The 21,650-nt window shown below is 43.4% G+C and overlaps 3 protein-coding genes across 4 annotated transcripts in view; 2 read left to right on the forward strand and 1 right to left on the reverse strand.

The window, feature by feature from the left end:
- LOC130692327 (actin-binding LIM protein 2-like) overlaps positions 1-21,650 on the forward strand; it is a 48,028-nt gene that overhangs the window by 26,123 nt on the left and 255 nt on the right. The gene's annotated exons all lie outside the window — the stretch shown is intronic.
- On the reverse strand, positions 204-1,102 carry LOC130692379 (ATP synthase subunit e, mitochondrial-like). Its single transcript, XM_057515488.2, has 2 exons — positions 986-1,102; positions 204-516 (listed from the first exon to the last, which is right to left on the reverse strand). The coding sequence occupies exons 1-2, from the start codon at positions 1,025-1,027 to the stop codon at positions 304-306; spliced, it is 255 nt and encodes an 84-aa protein (XP_057371471.1). The 5' UTR covers positions 1,028-1,102; the 3' UTR covers positions 204-303.
- LOC130692381 (uncharacterized) lies at positions 11,379-21,636 on the forward strand. 2 transcript variants are annotated; one of them, XM_059497357.1, is made up of 20 exons: positions 11,379-11,694; positions 13,309-13,659; positions 14,136-14,262; positions 14,351-14,565; positions 14,714-14,884; positions 15,114-15,483; positions 15,751-16,298; positions 16,364-16,702; positions 16,763-16,871; positions 16,935-17,110; positions 18,304-18,445; positions 18,516-18,769; positions 18,834-19,184; positions 19,246-19,452; positions 19,514-19,768; positions 19,833-19,991; positions 20,057-20,486; positions 20,549-20,695; positions 20,760-20,910; positions 20,979-21,636. In XM_059497357.1, the coding sequence occupies exons 2-20, from the start codon at positions 13,317-13,319 to the stop codon at positions 21,144-21,146; spliced, it is 4,662 nt and encodes a 1,553-aa protein (XP_059353340.1). In that variant the 5' UTR covers positions 11,379-11,694; positions 13,309-13,316; the 3' UTR covers positions 21,147-21,636. The 2 variants fall into 2 exon arrangements, with proteins under 2 accessions (XP_059353340.1, XP_059353341.1); XM_059497358.1 differs by having other exon boundaries at positions 18,307-18,445.

Consider the following 21,650-nt stretch of genomic DNA (forward strand, 5'->3'; position numbering starts at 1 on the left):
TGTAGGCCAATTTTACCTTAAAATTCGAAATAAAATTTCATAAGGGTGTTGACTTCACATTTCTTTAGAGCACTCAGTGGTTCGAACTGGAAATAAAACCAAGTAGTAAAAATATTGTCTCCTTCCAATAGCCTAGACCTTTAAAAGCAAGTTACATATCTGAAAGTTCATTAAATAAAACAAAATTTTAAAACAAGTACAAGTTAAGAGATGGTACCTATATTGATTCTTGACAATTTTACACTGCTAAAAGAGTTCCTTAGCAGACTAACATGTGTACAGCAGTGAACATTTCAATTGGCTTTAAAAGTTTGGGGGTACTTTTACGCCAGCTTGGTTGGCCAAGTACAATAGCTCCTCTCGGTTCAGTCTCAGCTTTTCTTCAGCCTTTTGAGCGTCTCTGACTACCTTCCGTTCAGCTTCCTCTACCCTCCAAGCATCTTCATTAGCCTTGTTCACCCTGAAACGGTGACCACCCCACATGATACCCAGCAACAGGGCTGAGTAGCGGCCAAACTGTACAAGCAAAGGAAATTTTTATACCACTGTTCTTACAATGTGAGAAAAAAAAACACTGTAATCTTGAACTGTTTGGTACTCTGGAATAAGATATATCACATTGATAGTACCTTATAACACACAAAGTATCCATTTTCTATTGTCCCTAAGCGAAACTCTTTAACCAGAGGTTGTCATTAAAGAGAATTATAAAGGGACACACTTCCTAATTACTCTTAGCTTACATTGTGGTAAGATATTATTAAAATTAATTCCATCTATGCTGAATAAAAACAGGAAGCTTAAATGACTTCAGATAATAGCGTGGTACATATGCCGTAAAAAAACGCACACAGCTCAACAGTAATTTCAAATTCAAAGTAGTATCTACCGACTAGCCGTTACGTATCGAACATAATATAAAGTATAAATCATTAAAAATAAATACAACTTTTATCCTAAGAGATATAAAATAGTGAGCAATTACCCTGATCAGTGGAGAGACTTGAACTGGAGCAAGAGCGGCCATATTTATACGTTATTGGCTGACTGCGAAGCCTTCTTCTCTCTGACTGAGCTGAACGTTGTCACATTTGTTTTTTGTCTTTGCCTCTGGCACAACCAGCGTTGCCATTTGCCGAATATAGGAAATTAAAATCATTTTTTCAAATTATTACCAGTTATTACCACATAAATGAATAAATCACATAATGAAGACGTAAAAATAAATTAAAACCTTAAATGCTGGGGAACCGCTAATTTTAACAGCGATATGATAAGCATGACTCAGACTCATTTGAACAATATTGCCTACAGGATAGTGGTTGAAGAATTGTGTCGAAAAAAAAGGTATTCGTATTTTTTATTTGCCAATTATATTTTTTTCTGAAACCTTAACTCATACATTTGCATGCTATGCAATGGTAATGGGCTTTTTTTGTTGAGTAACAACGGCCGGTGATGGATCCTTGCTTTGCGGACGTGTTTCGAAAGAGCGAGGATTTCTTTCTTTATTTTTTTTCCGTTGTTTCTCCGTCTATTCCCTGATAGGAATCTAAAAGATTTTTCATTTCCTGCCAGTACTCCAATACTGCGTCTGATCGATAATCTGAAAAAGAATGGTGAAATGAGGTTTCACTGACAACCGCCGTGCGATTTGATATACCTGATGTACGTCGCGAATTCGTAAAATAGTCCAGGAACGTTTGGCGATTTCGGTTTGCTTCCTCTGGGGTTGAAAGCGTGAAGTCCCTGTATGCTACAGGCATTCTGTTGGATTTCCATCCAGGTGAAAAGGAATCCAAGTAAAACTTAAAAACCATCCAGCTTTCTCTGTATTTTTCCAACTGCTTCTCTGTAATGTAAATCAAGATTCATTAAAAGTCCAAGCATGAAATGTTTGGATCGGATAAGTAAAACTGATTCTAGTGCAAAAACGTATGTTGTCACGAGAGAGAATTCAAGTGAATAAATTACTTGTGGAGAGCTTTAATCGATTTCGAATTTTCTCGATTTCGTCAGCCAATTCCTGCGATTGATCGATAGCTGCAGTCCTAGAGTTAACGTTCTTTACTGGTTTGCTCTCGGCGGCGGTAATATAAATTGCAGAATGATTATCCAATGTTGCAGCTGTGATGTGGGTAACGGGGACGGTGACCGATGTTTTGGGGGTAGTCTTTTCACTTAGAGTAGTTGTTTTTACTTGAGTGGTTACCGGCTTGTTTGTCGTTTTCTCTTTATAAGACAATAGGTAGTTGTTGAGGGTAGTCCATGCTGCCATTATTTTTGTCACTTGCGTGCCTGAATAAAAATATGAAGGAACGATTAAGGAAGCGGTAGGTTAAACACATGACTGTTGTGCACCTGAACTATTTCGCATTTTATTGAAGTAAGTTTCAAATAAATTCTTCCAAATTTTGGCTTCTTCCGGAGTCGAAAGAGAATATGTTGCATTGATTGTAGATATATCAGTTGCCTTATTTTTTAATGCGTCCAAGTAAAGCTTAAACACCAACCAGATTTCTTTGAGTTTCTTCATTTGTGAGGCTAAAAGGGAGAAGTTTAGTATCTCATCTTTGACTTGAAAAATTGTAATACCTGTTGCTGTGCGAATGTTACTGGTTGAGTTAGTGATTTTAGCAAACACCTCGTCAAATACTTTTCCAGTTTCGAAGCCAGGTCGTGGAGGACTGGCAGTTGTTGTCCGCTTTTGTGATGCCTTAGTAGTTCTTTTCGATCCCGATGTAGTTGACGAGGCAAGCTTTTTAGCCGGAGTTGTTGTACTTCCCGTAGCCAGCATTATCTCTTTTACGGTGATGGTTGTAGGTGAGGGGGCAGTTGTTTCTATAACCGTGTTTGGCTTTAACTCAACCAGTGTTGTTGTTCCTACGGACAGAGACGTGTCGTTTGTTCCAGTTGTTAGATCTGGGACCAAAGAAATCATGTGTGTTGCCGCGTTTGTCGAATGTATTGAAGTTGTCGATTCCATAAGCGGGATTCTTTCTGTGATTAAAGGTTCCGAATGGATGGATGAAGGGCCGCTTTCTGCAGCTGAACTTGCTTGTTCCGGGACATGTACTATGTTGATTGAAACAGGGATTCTTTCTGAAGTTAGTAGCACATTGTTTGTCAATGTAGTTGTTTCCACACTTTGAATATGGTGTTGTGTAGCTGGAATGGCTGTTGTCGCTTCCGGAGTTCTATCGAAAACAGTTGGTTCTTCGTTCGGAGATGGTATTGGTTTTACAGCCGTGATGATTGATATCACAGTCGGTATTGCCGTTTCGGTAGTTAAACTAGGGGACATAACTGAAGTTTTTGATTCGACTGTAATAATCGGTGCACCTGGAGTGATTGGCTCTGCCGTCGGGGTAGCTGGATCAGAGGAAGTAGTTGGGTTTGCAGCTGGAGTTGCTGGCTCTGAGGCCGGAACAGTTGGTTCTGTAGCGTGAATAGATGGTAATGTAGTCGGAGTAGCAACCTCTACAACCGGAGTAGCTGACTCTGCAACCGGGGTATCTGATTCTGCAGGTAGAGTATCTAGCTCTGCAGCATGCGTGGATTTGCCTGCCACAGAAGTGATTGGGTCTGCGGTTGAAGTACCTGTTTCTGCTGCTGGAAGAGTTGGTTTTACATACGAAGTAGCTGCGTCTATGGCCAGAGCAGTTGATCCTTCAGCTAGCGTGGCTGGATGTTCAGCAAAAGTGACAGAGTTTGTAATAGGAACGTATAGTTCTACCTTCGGGGTAGCGACTTCTAGAGCCAGGGTAGTTGGTTCTGCAGCCGGAGTAGCTGGCAATGTAGCCGGAGAAGCTAATTCTGCAGCTGGAGTAGCCGCACTTGCAGACGTGGTAGCTGACTCTGCCGCCGGAGTGGTTGGCTCTGTAGTCGGAATAGCTGGTAATGCAGTTGGAGTAGCATGCTCTACAACCGAGGTAGCATGTTCTACAACCGGAATAGCTAACTCTGCAATCGGAGTGGTTTTTCCTGCAGTGGATTCGGCTGGTTCTGCGCCCAGAGTAGCTACTTCTGAAGCCGGAACAGCTGAATTTGCAGACGAAGCAGCTGATTCTGCAGCCAACATGGTTGACCCTACAACTCCAGTAGTTGAGTCTGCAGTTGAAGTGACATGCTCAACCATCAGGGTAGGTGACTCTGTAGCGGGACTAACTAGTCCTGAGACCAGAACAAATGGCACTGCAGCTGAAGTAGCTGCCTCTATGGAAGGGGTGATTAGCTCTACAGTCGGAGTAGCTGGCTCTGAAGTCACAGTACCTGGTTCTGCAGCCAGAATTGTTGGCCCTACAGTGGTTTCCGCAGGATACGATGAGGCTGGCCATACGGAAGGGATTGCAGGTTTTTCAGACGTACGGGGCACTTCTACCTCCAGAGTTGCAGGATGTGTTGGCTCCTTAGTTACCACCGTTGTTTCGACAGCTGAATTGGTTATTAAGGTGGCGGATGAAGTCACTTCCATTGCCGGAACGATCTCTTGTGCTCTTGACGTAATCGGTTTTGTATCTATACTTGTGGCTTCTCCAGCCGAAGTTGTGTGTTCAGCAACCTTAGTTTCCTGGATCACCGAATGCGTTGGCTCTACAGTCGTCGTTTCTCCAGCCGGAGTCCTTTCCGTTTTCAAGGTGGCCAGTTCTACAACTGAATGTGTCGTAACTTCGACTGGCGATGTTGTTTCCCTAAAGGGAGTAACGGTTTCGGCAACCATATTTGTCGTTTCTACAGGCGTCAGCGTTCGTTCAGCCAGTGAGGTTGTTTCTACAGCCGCAATGATCGTATTTGCAGCCGGAGTTGTTGATCCCATAACTGGTTTTTCGGTTTCTACTGCCGCTATTATTTTCTCCGTAGCCGTTTGTGCTATCAGTACGGTTGTTCCTGCATCCAGGATTGTTGGTTGTATAATGTGATCAGTTGGTTTTTCAGGTGAATGGATTGGCTCCTCAATCGAAGGTTTAGTTTCTTCTTCAACAGTCTCTTCCGCATGCAAATCTATTGGCTCTTCTGCTGGGCTCTTTGCTTCTTCGTCATCGATTTCCTTCAGTGACATCAGATCAATTGCTGATTCGACAGCAGCATGCGGATCTTCTGAAACTGACATATCCGTTTCTGGCTCTACGCTCGCCTCCCCAGCCAAAACCAATGATTCTGCATCCGGAACATGCCATTCGGTATTTGGATTTATTGGTTCCTCTACTACCGAGGGAGACGTATTATCCTTCTCTTCTGCTGCCGTAGTCTCTACAGCTGGAACAGCTGCTTCTTTAATCATCATCGGTTCCGCAGCCGGTGTTTGGTCGGTCAAAATAACGGCCTCTGTAGCCAGATTTAGTGCCGGATCTTTCAGATCTACTAATGCGGCAGAAACAGGGGAATCAACCTAGGAGGAAAAGAAATAGTTTACTCTTTTCTACTTTCAGTTGTTTGTGAAATGTTTCCTTACCTTCGTACTGTTTTCCTGTCTTTTTCCAGATTGCAACTCAGACGATGGATCCCTTAAAAACAAAACAGTAAAAAGTATTTCCCATTGTGTACGTTAATGATACAACGAAAAGTTTGACGAACACATTTTTATTTAAATGTAAGACAAAAATAATTGTGCTTACTGTATATCTGTTTGGGTCGCCTCCACGGATTGGAACTTGCTGACCACTGGGGTTGTTTCTTCCGCCGATGCTAAGGTTATCGCAAAGAGCGACATCAACAGCTGTGGATGGGAAAACAATTACCAACATTTAATTGATTTAAAGTACATACTATATGACAGTTTAGTTTCTTACCAAAAGATTCATCCTTGTCCTGTTGATGGTTGCTATGAAAATAAAAAATCAATCGTCGATCTCGCTGAACGAATACTTTCTTCAAAGACGCTCTAATTGCCAGTGACTGCGAAGTGTTGCGAATTTAGTGATTAAATATTACAAGTCACGTGACCTTTAAAGCCCCCTGGTTTTGAAATCTGCTACACCTTACGTACGAAAAAAATGTTCTCTCGTGCAATACAGAATTACGTGTTCCGTGAACTTATTTTTTTACTTACTATTTATCGCAAATATCAGCGAGGCTCGTATTTGGAAATAAAAATCGAACTAGCTTTAACAGGACACTTTTGTTTGATTTTCGTGACGAATGTCAAAGACACGAAGTCACGATCGATCGGTAATCCTATGCACTCTGAAGGACTGTAACACGCTTGCGTATCCGAAAACCATGTTAGAAGCCTCGATATCAAGTCACGTTATTTACTTTCCGATAGATATGCAACAGCTCGAATAATGAGAATAAAATGTTAAACAACGATATCATTTCGAGCAGAAATCACGTAAGAATTATTGATGAGAGAAACAACAACAGCAGGTCAACAAGGGATTAAAGCCTGTTTTTATGAATAACATAAAATTTTAATAAGTTCGATTTCACTAGAGAAATCGTTCGTTTTCAGATGTCCTGACAGAGATAGTTGTTTCGTATTTATGCGCCAAATACTCTTGTATGGTCCAAACAGAGATGGCAGCAGGAAATTGTTGGATAAGCTTGGGAAAAAAGAAAAAGAAAATTACGTATGCGGTTTATTTACATCTCAATATAAAACCATAGTGAAATGCGTGAATGGATTGAATACGGCTGGCAGTAAAATTAGGTAGTTTACGCAACCGGGGCACCGTTCAAGCGATATATTTTTTTGTAACGATTACAGTCGGTGGTGAAAGAAAGTTCAAAGTACTTTCCACGACAGCACAAAATTCCAGCTGGTCCGCAAAGATTATCTAAGTTTCTTTTTTTTTTTTGCTCGCAAAAAACCGTAACAAAAAAAATATGAATACGTAAAGTGTGGGCTATACAAATGAATGCATTTTCTTCTCGTGCCAGAGAACCAGCGTCCTTCAGATGTTGCATAACCCACCGATTTCCAAATGGAATTTCTGCCAATCTATTCTTTGAAATAACGGCTTCGTTACAGAGACGCTTTCAACATTGATTTAAATCAAACTTGTTTAAGAACATTATTCACTCATAGGGAGGTCATATACGTAAGTGGGGCTCTAACACATTCTCCATTAAACATCAACACTGGCATGTTAGCTACAGTACTCTTCTTCTTGGAAAAATGAAATCTCAAGGTAATAATCGATGAAAAAGGTTCGAAGAAGTTTTGTCGTTTTCTGCCAAGCCCTTCCACGCATCCGTTTGCAAATGAAGTTTTTATCGAGAGAATCGTTTATTCGTGGGAGAGGTTGTTTGAGAGAAAAAGAGAATGTTATTCAAAGAAACGGGCGGATGCATATAATGTGGCAAAAAGGCATAGTGCTATATACGTGGTTTACTGTTAATCCAGATCTTTCTATTCGAATGACGACGTTATGAAACGAGGGGGAACAACAAAAAACCAAAAACAAATAAAAAAAACGATCGTTTTGGCTCGATGGCGCCAGATGAACGCGGGACTTTCTCTTCAACTATCTGGCGGAGTTCATATCTGTTGCTAAAGTTGTTGGTGAAATTTTGTTTTTCTTTTGATTTTCATCAAAAGAGGAAAATATGCCAACTGGGCGATGGTTGTTCGTTATGGTTAGTTGTACCGATATAACGACACGCCAAATTGATTGCAATCCGATCTCATCGGTTGGCTGCATACACACACAATAATGAAAAATCTTATGTAATAAAAACAACCGAAAACATGTGAGAGTGAGGCTAGAGTTGTTCAAATTTTTTTTCGCCGTATAGAAAGAGAGAGAGAAACGAAGACAAACGGATTGCTACTCAAGGCCGTGAGGCCTCCGCATAATCTAGTCGTGACGAAACACGGCCGATTCGTGAATTATTCATAAGGCGTGATCGTCTTCATTCCAAAGGTTTTTTTTGTTCTCGTTGCGTTCTTGTTGTTTTATTTTCTTCATTTCCATTCGAAAATAGTAATTAACTGATTGGCTTTTGTTTCATCACGAACGTCTTACCTTCGTCCATGTTTATCACCAAGAACTTTTTTGAATTCCATAAATGAATCAGTATGTCAAAAAAAAAAAAATGGGTAGAATAGAGAGGGGGAAACAAGCTTATCAAGGTATGTGAAGAGAATCATAAAAAGCAATCTGCGTGTATAAGAGCCGGGATCTTCTGTAACCCGCGGGCAAGGCCGCTCCTACGTGAGTACCAGCCGAGAAATCTACGTGCGGGCTGTTGATGCGAAGGCCATCTTCTCTCGCGCCTCTCACTGTCTCTTCTGCCTTCTCAAAAGAGATGAACACGAAACTAAATAGAGAAAGACTAGAAAACGTGTTTTCATAAACAAGCCGACATGTCGCCCGTGCTGCGTGTGTGTTTGCTTAGCCTTGCCGCGCGGCAACGAATGAGAACGAAAATAACCGTAAAATGTCACTTCTCATTTTAAAGAGCTGTTATAATCGGCTCTTATTTTATGATTGCTGAATCGGACCGAGGATGTTCCATTGGGTGACCGTGGTGGACGTACGTCGACACGCTCAGAGAAAGGATATATACAACTATCACCATAGACTACTCTCTCTCTTTCTTATTGTGTGTGTGTGTCTATGTGAATAGGTTGATACGAGTACTCGACAAGCACGACGGAGGGAAAGTGTTAACAAGTCGAATGTATTATCCAAAGAAAAAAATATCTAAATATGAAACAGGAAAAAGGCAATCTTATTTATACGCATACACGCTTAAATTCGAAATCCTGTGCCTTTGCCATTGTGAGAGTTCTTTTGGGAATGAATCCAAAAGGATTTCGATGTCAACAGACGACAAAACGTAAAAAGACAAACAACCCAAAAAATCCTCCCCAAAAGTTTCTTTTTTTTTTCTTCTTCGTCAAATAGCAGTGTGTGTGGATATAGCGTCGAACGTGGACCTGTTGCTATTGGAGAGTTGGCTGGCCCTTCGCTGAAACGATGCTTTCGCTTTTTTAGAGGTCGGTGCAAGATTTCACGCGGCCGATCTCGGTCACATCGCCACAGCGTCAGGCCGTTAAAGGGCAGTATAGGCACTTTGATGGAGATCATAGACGATATAGGCGTTGGTTTTCTTCGAGACTTTTCTTGTTTATTGGCTAAACATGGGGATACCAACACATCAACTGACGCCCCATTAGTTTCTTGTCTGCCACGATTCGCATGAAAAATAACAGCGATGTCACAATAACACGCCAGGTTGGACCTCGCTCGTTACCCTTTTGGCCAAGCATTGTCTCCGTGTCTTTTGCTCCCTAACGTGTCATTTACCTAAGGTATAATAGATAGCCTTTATTCTTTCAGACTTGGACAGTTCGTGCGTGTATGGCGTCATTCACGTATATTGCGAAACGCACAAAGAGAAAGAGATAATGACAATCATCATTGTATGCAATATTATACATAGGGGAGTCAAGGACGAAGAGAGGAAAAGCACGATGGCCATTCGATTTGAAACGTCCTATTAAAAAATTCCAAGCTAAATCGAATTTCTTTTACTGCTGTGTTATTTGTCCCGACATACAAAATTTTTGACCTGTTGCTGCTTGCCATGAACTAGTAGGACATAGCATCGATCCGTCAATTTCCTCTGACGAGATATTCAAACACCGACATCTTACGATGAGCTAGAGACGAGAAATGAGGTGCGCGTATCTAGTCGGTCTGTTACGTGTGTTAACGGTATAACGCAACTCGGACACAAAACAGGCTGCGACCTGACATACTGACTTACTTTTAGGCACCTTTACCACACGCACGTAACTGATTGGCCGGTCTGTCGGTTCTTTCTCTACTCAACTCCCCCCCCCCTTGTTTTTTTTTTCTTTCATTTTCTCTCTTTCTCTATCCAAAACGAAATGACGATGAAATAATACAAAAAAAAACCCGAAATATTAAATTTCTCGTCCTTTCTCTTGCCTCGTTATTATTATTTTTTAAGGAAACTGCACCCAAGAAAATAGGATCATCAATAAGGGTTTCCCTACCTCCTCCCCTCTTTCTCTGATGATTTTGATTCCGTTTAACGAGTTCTTCGAACGCAACTTGCCTTTCAAAATGACGTCACTGTCGAGACATGTTATGTTTGACGGCACCTCGAAATAAGACGGTTGGAATGTTATACCAGTGCTGTCAATGTACATCATCCGGCTTTGGAAGACAAAAGCGGGACGTTGTTTCGTCATCTAATTCATTTGGGTTTTTTTTTCCCCCTAAATTCCGGCTTTCTTGATGATAGAAAGAAAAATGTTTAGCCGCCATTTTCACAATAAAATGTAGACTCTTCCTTTCTGAACTGTTCCGGCTGTATTCCGTCGAAGGATGGTACGACTCTACCATTACCATAAAAATGTTTGTTTCATTGCCTAAATGGCCTCTAAACCTTCAGAGCCATCAAGTTTTTGTGTTTTTTTTTTCCATTTTTGTGTTAGGCATTGTTTTGTTTTTTTCTGGAAGTTCCAACGACTTCTTCCGTCAACGAGTCCATATTTCTGCTAAATGTTATAAATACGCAAATGACAACGCGCACGCGCCCGCATGCTGCGTTAGACCCTCAGTTCGTGATAGGTGGGTTTCGCCTTTTGTCTTCGGCCGTGTCTAATGTATGGTAACGCGTGTGTACTTCGTGCACATTTTTCCCGTAGATGCTATAAGTGGGGACTCTTTGTCACCTTTGTGTCTTATCTCATCTATATTTCTGACACATGAAAGAGCATTTTTTGTTCACCGTTTTGCAATCAGAATTTCGTGATATTATTCACGTAAGTTGGAAGGGCGATTTAAACGCACCGAAGCGCCGTGTTCTCATTTGATGTTAAAATGCATTTCTCTTTTGGGTGAAATCATTTGGGGACATTTTTTTTAAATGCCTTTTTTTTTTTCCTTGTATGTTCTCCTTTTTGTAGGTTGACGTGGATGATGAGCCGCAATAAAATTTGTTGTGCCATCTGCAGTCTCTTTTTTTACTTAGTGTACTCCTCTTGTAGTCTATTACACTATGTATAACTAAATAACGTACGGGGCACACACATCTTGTTCTGTTGGCGTTAAAACGCCATCGTCTGTGACGCGTCCATCGGCCAGTTGTTGTTGAGGGATGTGGAAGCCAAATCGAAGATATAATTTACCATCTTCGGGACATACTGGCGGGTGGCATTTTGCTTATCAGCCAATGGGAGCCCCGGCGTAGACAGCGAGTCCCGTGCGGTGTGAGGTGCCTAGGAGGAACCCTGAAGATAGGAGACTTTTGGCCGAACTGGAAGGGAAACCAAAAAAGGGGGCTGGGCTGCTTCTTTTGCTTTACCTGCGTCTTCCCAGCAGCACACGCCGGCAGTGAAAGTTGTTGCAGGCTATCTAAAATCCTGCAGTCGCGCAACCAACATACTTCAGTCGTGATCCGCACCGAACGAACGACAGTTCGCTGCTAGGAAACATCCTCAGCTTTATCCAAACGTTTGTTTTGGAAAACAAACCAAACAAAAAGTGTTACAAACATTTAATTTTTTTTTACCATTGGAAGTAGAAAAGAGACATTTAGAAATTGATTGACGTAAAGAAAGAGAAACAAAACTAACACGAGAAAAATTAGTCTGACGATGTTTATCTGCTGATCGAACAGAGTTCCAAGAAAGTGAACACTTTGTATTGAGATTTATCAAAACAAAGAGCTACACGAAACGAAACGTAGCGGTGAATCATCTCAGGTGATAAGGTGAGTCCGATTTCATTCTTTGTGAGGGTTTCGTTATTTTGTCTTGTCATTTGTAGTTACGTGATGAAGTGGTTAAGTCTCTTGCGTGTTGTCTTTATGATGTGTCCATACCAAGTCTTGGGCCATAGAAAGTGGCCTCGGTTCTTCTCTTCCAAAATCTCGGTCGAAACGATGGTAGGAGTATCACTAAAAAAAAAAAAATGAAGGGCTGATGTAAAAGACCAGGAGGGGTGGTGGTAGAGAAGAGGGGGGGGGGGGAGAAATTGAGGACGCCGTTCCCGGACCCCTCACGTTTTTCACGTTCGTTCTGGCGACTTTCTTTCTTTTCTCCGACCTCCTCCCTTTTTATTTTGGAAAAAGAAAATGTTGTTGGCTTCTTTCTCTTTTTCTTTCTTTCTTCCTTTTTAAATGAAACACACATTTCTCCATACTTTTGATGCGGCCAAAGAAGAAGAAGAGTTCCATATCTCCAGGTCGTCCTTTCTCCAGCTGGCGGCATTAGCGCTTTCTCCACTCCACTACAACTTCTTTTTAGATTCCATCTTTTTTTTTCTTTCTTTCTTTTAAGGACACAAACATTTGTTCCGTCCTTTTTCTTATTTCTTTTTTTTTATTATTATTTAAACCGGCCATTCGTTGCTCTCATTCTTTCTCCCGTCAGCTGGTCTCACCTTCTGCTATCAAGAATTTTGTTCGAATTGTACAATACTATTTCATCACCGGAAGCCATCGACTGAAAAAAAAACATCAATCCCCCCCTCGACAAAGAAAATGAAAAAAAAAAATAAATATGTGGTGCTAACCAAATAGAGCGTGAGTCGTTCACCTGGTCGCACCTGGCTTCAGCCAAAGTTTGCATACTTATTTTCGATCACAATCATTCATAGCACCCATTCGGGTAGAGGTCACCTTGATGTCATCTGTTTTAGGGTTTCTTTTTAAATCACTTTGTCCGTCACTCCGATCTCTAGCGTGGACTTAAAAGGATGATAAAAAAAAAAATCGGACGAAAGTCCTCCAACAGTGAACCCAACACGACACGTTGGCACGTTACAAGGTCGTGACTCGTTTGGTTAGTTTCGCGTTTAAAATACAGGATTTCCGGATGTCGTCAGCATCTTGTTGCACCTACGCTTCGGTTAGCAAGTCACCGACGGGTACATACTATCTGTTTGTTTTATCTGCACGCCGACATTAAAACAAAAAAAAAAAACGACTTACCTTTCCCATACTGCAGAAACAAGTTTTGGCGAGAAAGGGATGTGACTCAGCAGAAAGTATTTAAAAATCAGTCCGTTTGCCTTTTTTCTTTAATCCTAGAATGTTTCTATATTGTAGTTTTGTGGGTCGTCTTCTTAATAATAGTAGATAACTGGGGAGATAAGTGAAAGACTCCGTGACAGGCATATGTCGGCCCGTTCACTCAACAAGTTCACCTTGAACCTTCCGGTAGTGTTTCTTGTGAGAGATTTAGAAAGAGATGCTTCCATGTTGTGCCAATTTTTACACAGATGCTAAAAAAAAATCATGTCCAAATAAGGCAGAAACAAACATGTGTCCAATGAAATAATGTGATTCTTTTTTTTGAAACGAATTCCTTTCACCTGTCAACAGGTTGAAGAATGGCGCCGCTGAACGCGAAGCGCTACTGCTTTCCATTAGCCCGGATTTTGCTGTTGATTTGCCTGTGCTGCGCCAGCCATGCCATCCACTTCGACACCGTCTTTACTGACAAAGTCATTATCGACGGACAGCAACAAGTAGTGCGGGCAAAGAGAGACACCCTGGTCAAGCACAAGACGCAACATCTGAAACCGGCCATCGAGATTGAGCCCATCAACGAAAAGGTCAGAGTGGCCATGCCTCACTTCAACGTCCAGGAATTGACGACGTACGCCAATCAAGCGGCCGCCGCCATCGCCACCCGTTTCGATGAATTCGAGCCAACTCTTTTGGCCAGCAACGGTAAGCTGTTGGCTCGTTTCCCGGGGAACATCCTCGACACTCTATGACACGTGAAAGTCGCACAAGGGAAAGCTCCCTCGTGTCTGAATCGGCCATCGTAATACTTTTGTAGAAACGATGGGTCTGCAGTTTCTTTTTAATTTCTAATTAAATACCGGTATTAACTATTGGCCATAGTCATTGTTTTGTTTTCCTTTCAATTCGTTGGCTGTCCAGTTCGATATCCCTAGTTGTCCCACTAACTACACGACAGTTTTCTCTTTTCGTATTCAAACGTTTCGAAATTCGCGCGACCTCTTTTCTGTTTCTGAATTTTAAATAATATTCAAGAATGCCTTTTCATAAATATTTCACAAAAAAACGGAAGTTTCGCCTTCAAGGCTTCGTACCAATTAAAAGAACATTAGGCTAATTTTGGTTTGACAACAGACTTGGAAACGATGCTAACGTTGATTATTTCCGCATTTCGTTTGCAGATAGTCGGCTACAAACATCAAGTGCCGCCTGGTTCATGGCGGCCTCTCACAAGACCAAGGTTGTGGCTAAAAACATCTCGCGAATCGCCCTGATGGCCGAAGAGACGACCAAATACATTGCTCAAGGGTAATGATGTCATGTTTCCATGGGAAAAACTGCGATTTGTCAAAACCATTCGTTCTCTAACTTTGAATTCTTTTGATGGGACCTTCAGATTAAAACTGACCAAGGAGCAAATCACCTTCGCCCTGCCGACCATGGACGTCCGCAACACGGTCCTGGCCGACCAGTGCCCACTCGAAGTCGATTTCCCGTGCCAGCCGCGCAAGTACAGAGCCTACAACGGCTATTGCAACAACGTGCAGAATCCTCGGTGGGGCAACGCCAACACCCGCTACCTGCGGTTCCTCCCGCCCGATTACAGCGACGGTAAGAAGACACAGTGACATGTTCATGATTCTTCTATCGCCCACAAGCTGTGGCTCTGTCGACACACCGAGACAGAGATAATTCATTATTATTATTTTTGATGATGGATGAGTCGAGTATTATTTTTGCGTGTCCTCAATGAGCCCAGGTGTCAGCATTCCCCGCCAGGCGACGGACGGAACATTCCTGCCCAGCGCCAGAGACATTTCCCTGGCCGTTCACAAGGATGTCGACAATCCGCACCTTCATCTGACGGCCATGGCGGCCATTTGGGGACAACTGGTGCACAACGATATCTCCCACACGCCGCAAATGGCCGGTGAGTTTTCTTTTTCCCTATCTGGTGAACCACGCTGTATTCGTATACCCCACCCTCTCTTCTCCCCCCCCCATGATCTCTTCGTTCTTATTAATGTATATTTCGCTGCGTCACGAATGTTCTTCCTTCGTGTTGGGGAGAAACTTTCTCTTCAGAGGATTGGCCTCCATTAACTTGCGTTTGTCTGACCCTCTATTTTATTAACACACACATTCTGTGTGCTCTTCAGGTTTTCTGGGTCAGCGCCTCAGGTGTTGCGGAGTGAATTTGCATGAATTCCACCCCGAATGCTACCCGATCCGGCTGCCGGACACGGATCCCGTCAACGGGCTGAACAACATCAAATGCCAAGAATACGTCAGATCGGGAACGGCCCCGAGAGTCGGCTGCACGCTCGGCCCCCGAGAGCAAATCAACCAGGTCACGAGTTTCATGGACGGCTCCACCATCTACGGCAGCTCCGTCGAAGAGGCCAACGACTTGAGGCTCTTCCGCTCCGGCTTAATGAAGACTCAACCCGGCCCTGCCGGCACCAGCAAAGGCCTACTTCCGCCCGACGACAACGTCATCGACTGCAACACCAAACATAAGGATCTCAAGTGAGTCACGAGAAAGTGTTTTTTCCTTCCAGACAGGAGAGAGTAATAGCCAATGGAATTTCCGTCACCCTTCAATGGAAGTTCCAGTAAGAATAGAAGTGTGAGAAAAAGAGGGGGATATAAACATTTGATGTCGGGATTGAATGAAAGCCTTTTAACGTTGAACACTTTCACCAGCACTTTTGAACGGAACAAAAAAAACGACTCTTAACTCTCTCGTTCAAACGTATTGAGCTTTCTCGATAATAACATTCTTTTATGTTATAGGTGCTTCAAAGCGGGAGACGTTCGAGTTAACGAGCATACAGAGCTAACAGCCCTTCACGTAATTCTGATACGTGAACACAACCGTCTAGCCGAGGAATTGGGCGCCATAAACCCCCACTGGTCCGACGAGACGCTCTTCCAGGAGGCGCGCCGGATCGTTGGTGCCGAGATGCAGCACATTACCTACTCGGAATTCCTGCCCGTCATTCTAGGCCAGACGATCATGGAGAAGTACGGATTGGAGCCGGAATTGAGCGGTTATTTCACCGGATACGACATCAACATCAATCCGGGTGTGGCCAATTCCGTGGCGGCTTCCGCGCTCCGCTTCGTCGCTTCCCTCCTACCCAAAAAGATGGGATTGTATCGCAACGGAAGGAAAATCTCCGAACAGAAAATGGGATCCTCCTTCTACGCTCCTTTTGAATTGTACGAAGCCAACGGGCTGGATGAAATCATCGAAGGCCTCGCCCGCACTTTGTCCCAATCCGAAGATCCGTCCATCAATGACGTCATGACCAATCACATGTTCCAGGACAAACCCGGCAGTAAGTTGAATGAATTTTTGATTTCTGATTTGCATCTTATTTTTAACTAATGTTTTGAATTTCAGCCGCTGGGCTGGATTTGGCGGCTCAAATCATCCAGCACGGCCGTGATCACGGCATTCCGGGTTACATCAAATGGCGCGAATTCTGCGGTCTTCCGGCCGTCCAGAATTTCGACCAACTTAGCGACGTGATGAATGGCGCCACGATCGCTACCTTGAAGAGCATTTATCGTCACGTCAACGATATCGACTTGTTCACCGGCGGATTGGCCGAAACTCCCAACGCTGGTGCGGTTGTTGGACGCACTCTTGGCTGTCTCATCGGCCGTCAGTTTCACTATCTACGACGTGGAGATCGTTACTGGTACGAAAACGAACTTCCACCCTCGTCTTTCACTAAAGGTAATTTCCTTTTAATTGGTTCACTTTGACATCAGTCCTAATTAAATGTAACGCTTACAGATCAACTTCACGCCATTAGAAAAGTGTCATTGGCTCGTCTCATCTGCGACAACAGCGATTCCATCAACCAAATTCAACCTCGAGTCTTCTTGATCGACGATCCCTTCTTGTAATTTTTCAATAGACGTTTCAATTTTGCATTGGGTTATTATCCGAACGTTTGAATTTGTAGGAACGCTGACATGTCTTGCCACGACGGAGTCATCCCCAAGATGGACCTTAGCGCATGGAAAACTGCTTCGCCGCATTTCGTCATCCCGGAAACATTGCTGGAAGAGTCTGTAGTGCGGGCAAAACGAGAGGCCGAGGATTACCTTACCTTGGAAGAGACCCTACAGTTGACAGCTGGTAAGTGTTACCTTGAAACGTGTGTGAAAGCTCTCTTTAGACGCCATTGCTTTGTCAAACCAAAAAAACAAAATAATGACGAGACGCAAACGAACCGAACGATGAGACTTGTGTGTGAATGACTACTACAGCTGCTGCTGCTGCTTCTTCTCCTTCGACTCGGCCCAAGAGACAGATCTCATACTACAACCCCATAACGAACTTGAGTGCCTGGACGCGAACGGCCATGCATTCAGCTAATGACAAGATGGCCAACTTCTTAACTTTGCACTCGCTGGTAACACCGGCACCGATCCACCGCCGCCGAAATTCCCCTCAAACGATCCTAACAACCATTCACCCATCCCTGAGAGCTTGGCTGGCCCCGCTCATTTACCCTAGACTCCGTACTGGCCATCACGAAGACCACGGTTTCCAGGAGCGTCAAAGTTTTGAGCAGCAGCCTCGCTTTCACGGAGCCAACGCTCAGGCCCTCAATCAATACAATCTTGACCAGCACCTGCTGAACCTGCTGTTGGCCAGCTATGGCGAAGGCGAAGTTGAAACGGACTCGTATGGACCACGAAAGCGAGAAGCGGTTGACGTACTTCAGGACTCGGCCCGAGTGGCCCATCACGTGGCCGGCTTGTTGGCCGATTACGAGAGTCAACGTAAGTTCCCTCCCGATCCCACCTCAGCCTGACGCTCGGGACGCACTTGCCACCTCTCCGAAATTCCAAAACAAAATCTCCATCCTTATACCCCACACAACAAAAAACGCTTTGACGCTTGTTTTCGCCAGTTCTTTCATTTCTCACCCAACGTACGAGCGATTGTTTTTTTTAATTTTATTTAAAGACAGCATTGTAACACCTTGTATCGGGACAAAAAAGACAGAAAACAACAATAACAATTGGGAAGGTATACTCTCTAATTTTTGGTTTCTACACCTCGCTCACCAAAAGGATGAAGGACATTTTGCATGGAAAACAAAAACGCTAGGAACGCGTGGTGTCTTGCTGGGCGTGTTTTCATAATGTTTTCGACATTTTCAGATTTAATTTATGTAAACGATTGTTCAAGGTACATTTACTAGGCCGATCGGCTGGCCTCACTCTTTGAAATGCACGAAGAGCACGAAATGCCTGTGCATGATCAAATAATGAAATCTTGTTATGCTATCATATTTAAATGTTTTGATCACTTTTTCTAAGCAGGTAAAGGAGCTGATCCTAAATCTCCTGTTGGTACGGCTTTTAGCTTCAGCAGACCCAAACGTCAAGCGAGTGCTATCGCCAACATTTCACGCGTTCTCCAGTTTGCTTCCAAACGATTTGTTAACAGCTTCCTCAACCTGTAAGTCTATTATTTCAATTCGTGTTTTTTTTTTAAAGAAGATTTCAAATGTCCCCGTTCGACGTAACAGCGTCAATCAAAAGGACGTGGAATCGCAACCGCAGCCGTCTACCCTCCAGGATTTGATGAAAGTGTTGCCGAACATCGACGTCAGTGAAGTCGTCGATATCCCCAAAGTGTTCCAGTGCGACGAACAGACCTTGCCTTGCGATCACACCAGCAAATACCGCACGATGACTGGCTGGTGTAACAACCTCAACTTCCCCGAGCTGGGCAAATCTCTCAGGGCTTTCGTTCGCCTCCTACCACCAAAATACGAGGACGGTACGTGGTAGTGAATCTATCTCATTATCCGTTAGTTTTATACCATTCATTTGGGTTGTGTTAGGGCTATCCACGATGCGTGCTACCGCCGTTTCGGGCCGTCCGTTACCTAGTGCCCGCATGGTTTCGGCTAATATTCACAACGACGTTAGCGCCCCGCACACCCGCTATTCGCTCATGGTCATGCAATACGCCCAATTGCTGGATCACGATCTGACTTTCACGCCCGTCAATCGCGGCTTTGGTGGTTCGATTATCGATTGCAACAGTTGCGACTCGGCCAAAACCGTTCATCCGGAATGCGCGCCCATCTCTATACCTCCCAATGATCCTTGGTTCCCTCACATCGAACGCTCTACCGGCCGTCCCAAATGCATTCCCTTCACTAGATCTTTACCCGGTCAACTGACTCTCGGTACTTGACTTTTTTTTAGTAGATAATAATTCAGACTTATAATGCGTATTTATTTATCTAGGACATCGTGAACAGTTGAATCAAGTGACGGCATTCGTTGATGGATCAAGTACCTATGGCAGTGATGTTTGCGAGATGCGCAAACTGCGTGCGTTCGTGGGCGGCCGATTGAATTCCACCCGTCATCCAATCCGCGGCAAGGATCTCTTACCTTTAACTGGAGAGCATCTTGAATGCAAATCACCATCTGGCGTATGCTTCACTGGAGGTAATTTATCGCTATCTGTTATTCGTTTTTTCTTCAATTTATTACATTTGTGCATCTACAGGAGACACTCGTGCAAGCGAACAGCCTGGATTGACTTCCATTCACACAATCTTCATGAGAGAACACAATCGTATTGTTACTGAGCTCGCCAAAATCAATCCTCATTGGAACGACGAACAGTTGTTCCAGAACGGCCGACGCATTATGAGCGCAGAATTCCAGCACGTATCGTACAACGAATTCCTTCCGCGCGTGCTCGGATGGAATGCCATCCAGCTTTACGAACTTAAAGTCCTTACCGAGGGCTATTACAATGGTATGATTTTTAAAAAATACAGTTTCTGAAAAAAAAATTTATTGAGAAATGATTCGGATAAAAGGCTACGATGCGACATGCAACCCCACCATTTTTACCGAGTTTTCCAGCGCGGCCTTCCGTTTCGGCCACTCGTTGCTCAAAGAACAATTCAAACGTATGGGAGCCAATTTCGTCGATCGTAAATTGAATGTGAAATTGCGTGACGTATTCATGAATCCAGGTAATTTATTTTGATTCACTGAATCCATCAAGTTCCCCATCGTTAAAGTCGACTTACTTGTTTAGATATCATCTACCAAGTCGGTATGATCGACGATCTGTTGCGCGGATTGTTGGGCACTTCCATGGAAACCATGGATCAATTTATTACCCAAGAAGTGACCAACCACTTGTTCGAAGAGAGGGCCAAGCCTTTCTCTGGACTCGATTTGGCAGCTCTGAACATCCAGCGAGCTCGCGATCACGGCATCCGACCTTACAACGATTATCGCGCTCTTTGTAACTTGAAACGAGCCAGGACGTGGGAAGATTTGTCGCGTGAAATCACGCCGGAAATCATTACCCGTTTGAGGCAGACTTACGAACACGTCGACGACATTGACCTCTTCCCCGGCGGATTGGCCGAGACATCCTTGCACGGTGGCCTTGTCGGTCCAACTTTCGCCTGTATTATTGCTATGCAATTCCGACAGCTGCGGAAATGCGATCGTTTCTGGTAAGCCTTAATTATTTTGAACTTAAGTAACGCCTCATACTCATTTGTGTTTTCTTGGTCAGGTATGAAAACGGTGATCCATTGATCCGATTCACAGAAGCTCAATTAGCTGAGGTCCGTAAAGCAACGGTGTCCAAATTGATATGTGATAACTCTGATGGAATTGACACCACCCAACGATCAGCTTTCGATCAGAGCGAACCATTCTTGTAAGTTGCTATAATTCATTTTTATGAGGAACTTTTTAAACGAACTGATGAATTTTACAAATAGGAATCCCCGTGTGCCTTGTCGGTCTTTGCCGTCGATCGATTTGGAATTATGGAAGGAACGAGTTTCGTGTACCGTAGGATCAACCAACATTGAAGTCGGAAAGGCGGATCGAATTTCCCCTTGCGTCATGTGTACTTGCACAAGAGAAGGAGTAAGTTTTAGGTTATTATTTGAATCACTGATGAGCTGGAAATTTAACAGTTTGCTTTTGATTAACAGCCCATTTGCCAGTCATTGAAGGTAGTCAACTGTTTCCAATTGGCTCAGACTTTTAGCCCGGCCGCGATTTTGAACGATCACGTATGTAAAGTGCAATGCGCATTTGCTTTCCGAGCCTTCCCGCAAGTCGCTGCGGCGCAAGATCCCAATCAGCTCGGTTTCAGTTAAATCTTCTGTACGCTGACGGAAAACTGAGGGGGGAGAAAAAAATATGACAACAACATCAACGCAAAAAGAAGAGAACCCCCTCTACACTTGTTTTGGATTTATGATAAGAAATTTGTATAATCATCGGTGCTACGATTTCGAAATGTCTTTTTTTCGGTCAGTAATGTAATAATTGGGAAATCTTGAATACGCTGGACGTCTGTATAAACAGTTTTTGCCAACTTTTATTTGAATCATATCAATGACTGACTTTCTTTCATCACCTCGACTTGGGTGTCTGTAAATTAGGCGCAGTCGCAAGTCAGGATTTGATGCTTTCTACATTTGGACTCGCTGCTGATGCAAATCTAAGCGGATACGCAAGGCGATCCTCTTATCTAAATATATACTTAATGCTTGGCCACTTTGCTGGCCGTGGCATTGCATCTTGTGGTATGATGAGTGATGACCTGCTAATTATGTAAGAAACAAATATAAAATGTAAATTGAATGTCGTACTTAACG

This window comes from Daphnia carinata, chromosome 1 (genome assembly GCF_022539665.2).
Source record: "Daphnia carinata strain CSIRO-1 chromosome 1, CSIRO_AGI_Dcar_HiC_V3, whole genome shotgun sequence".
In the NCBI taxonomy this organism is placed as follows: Eukaryota; Metazoa; Arthropoda; class Branchiopoda; order Diplostraca; family Daphniidae; genus Daphnia; species Daphnia carinata.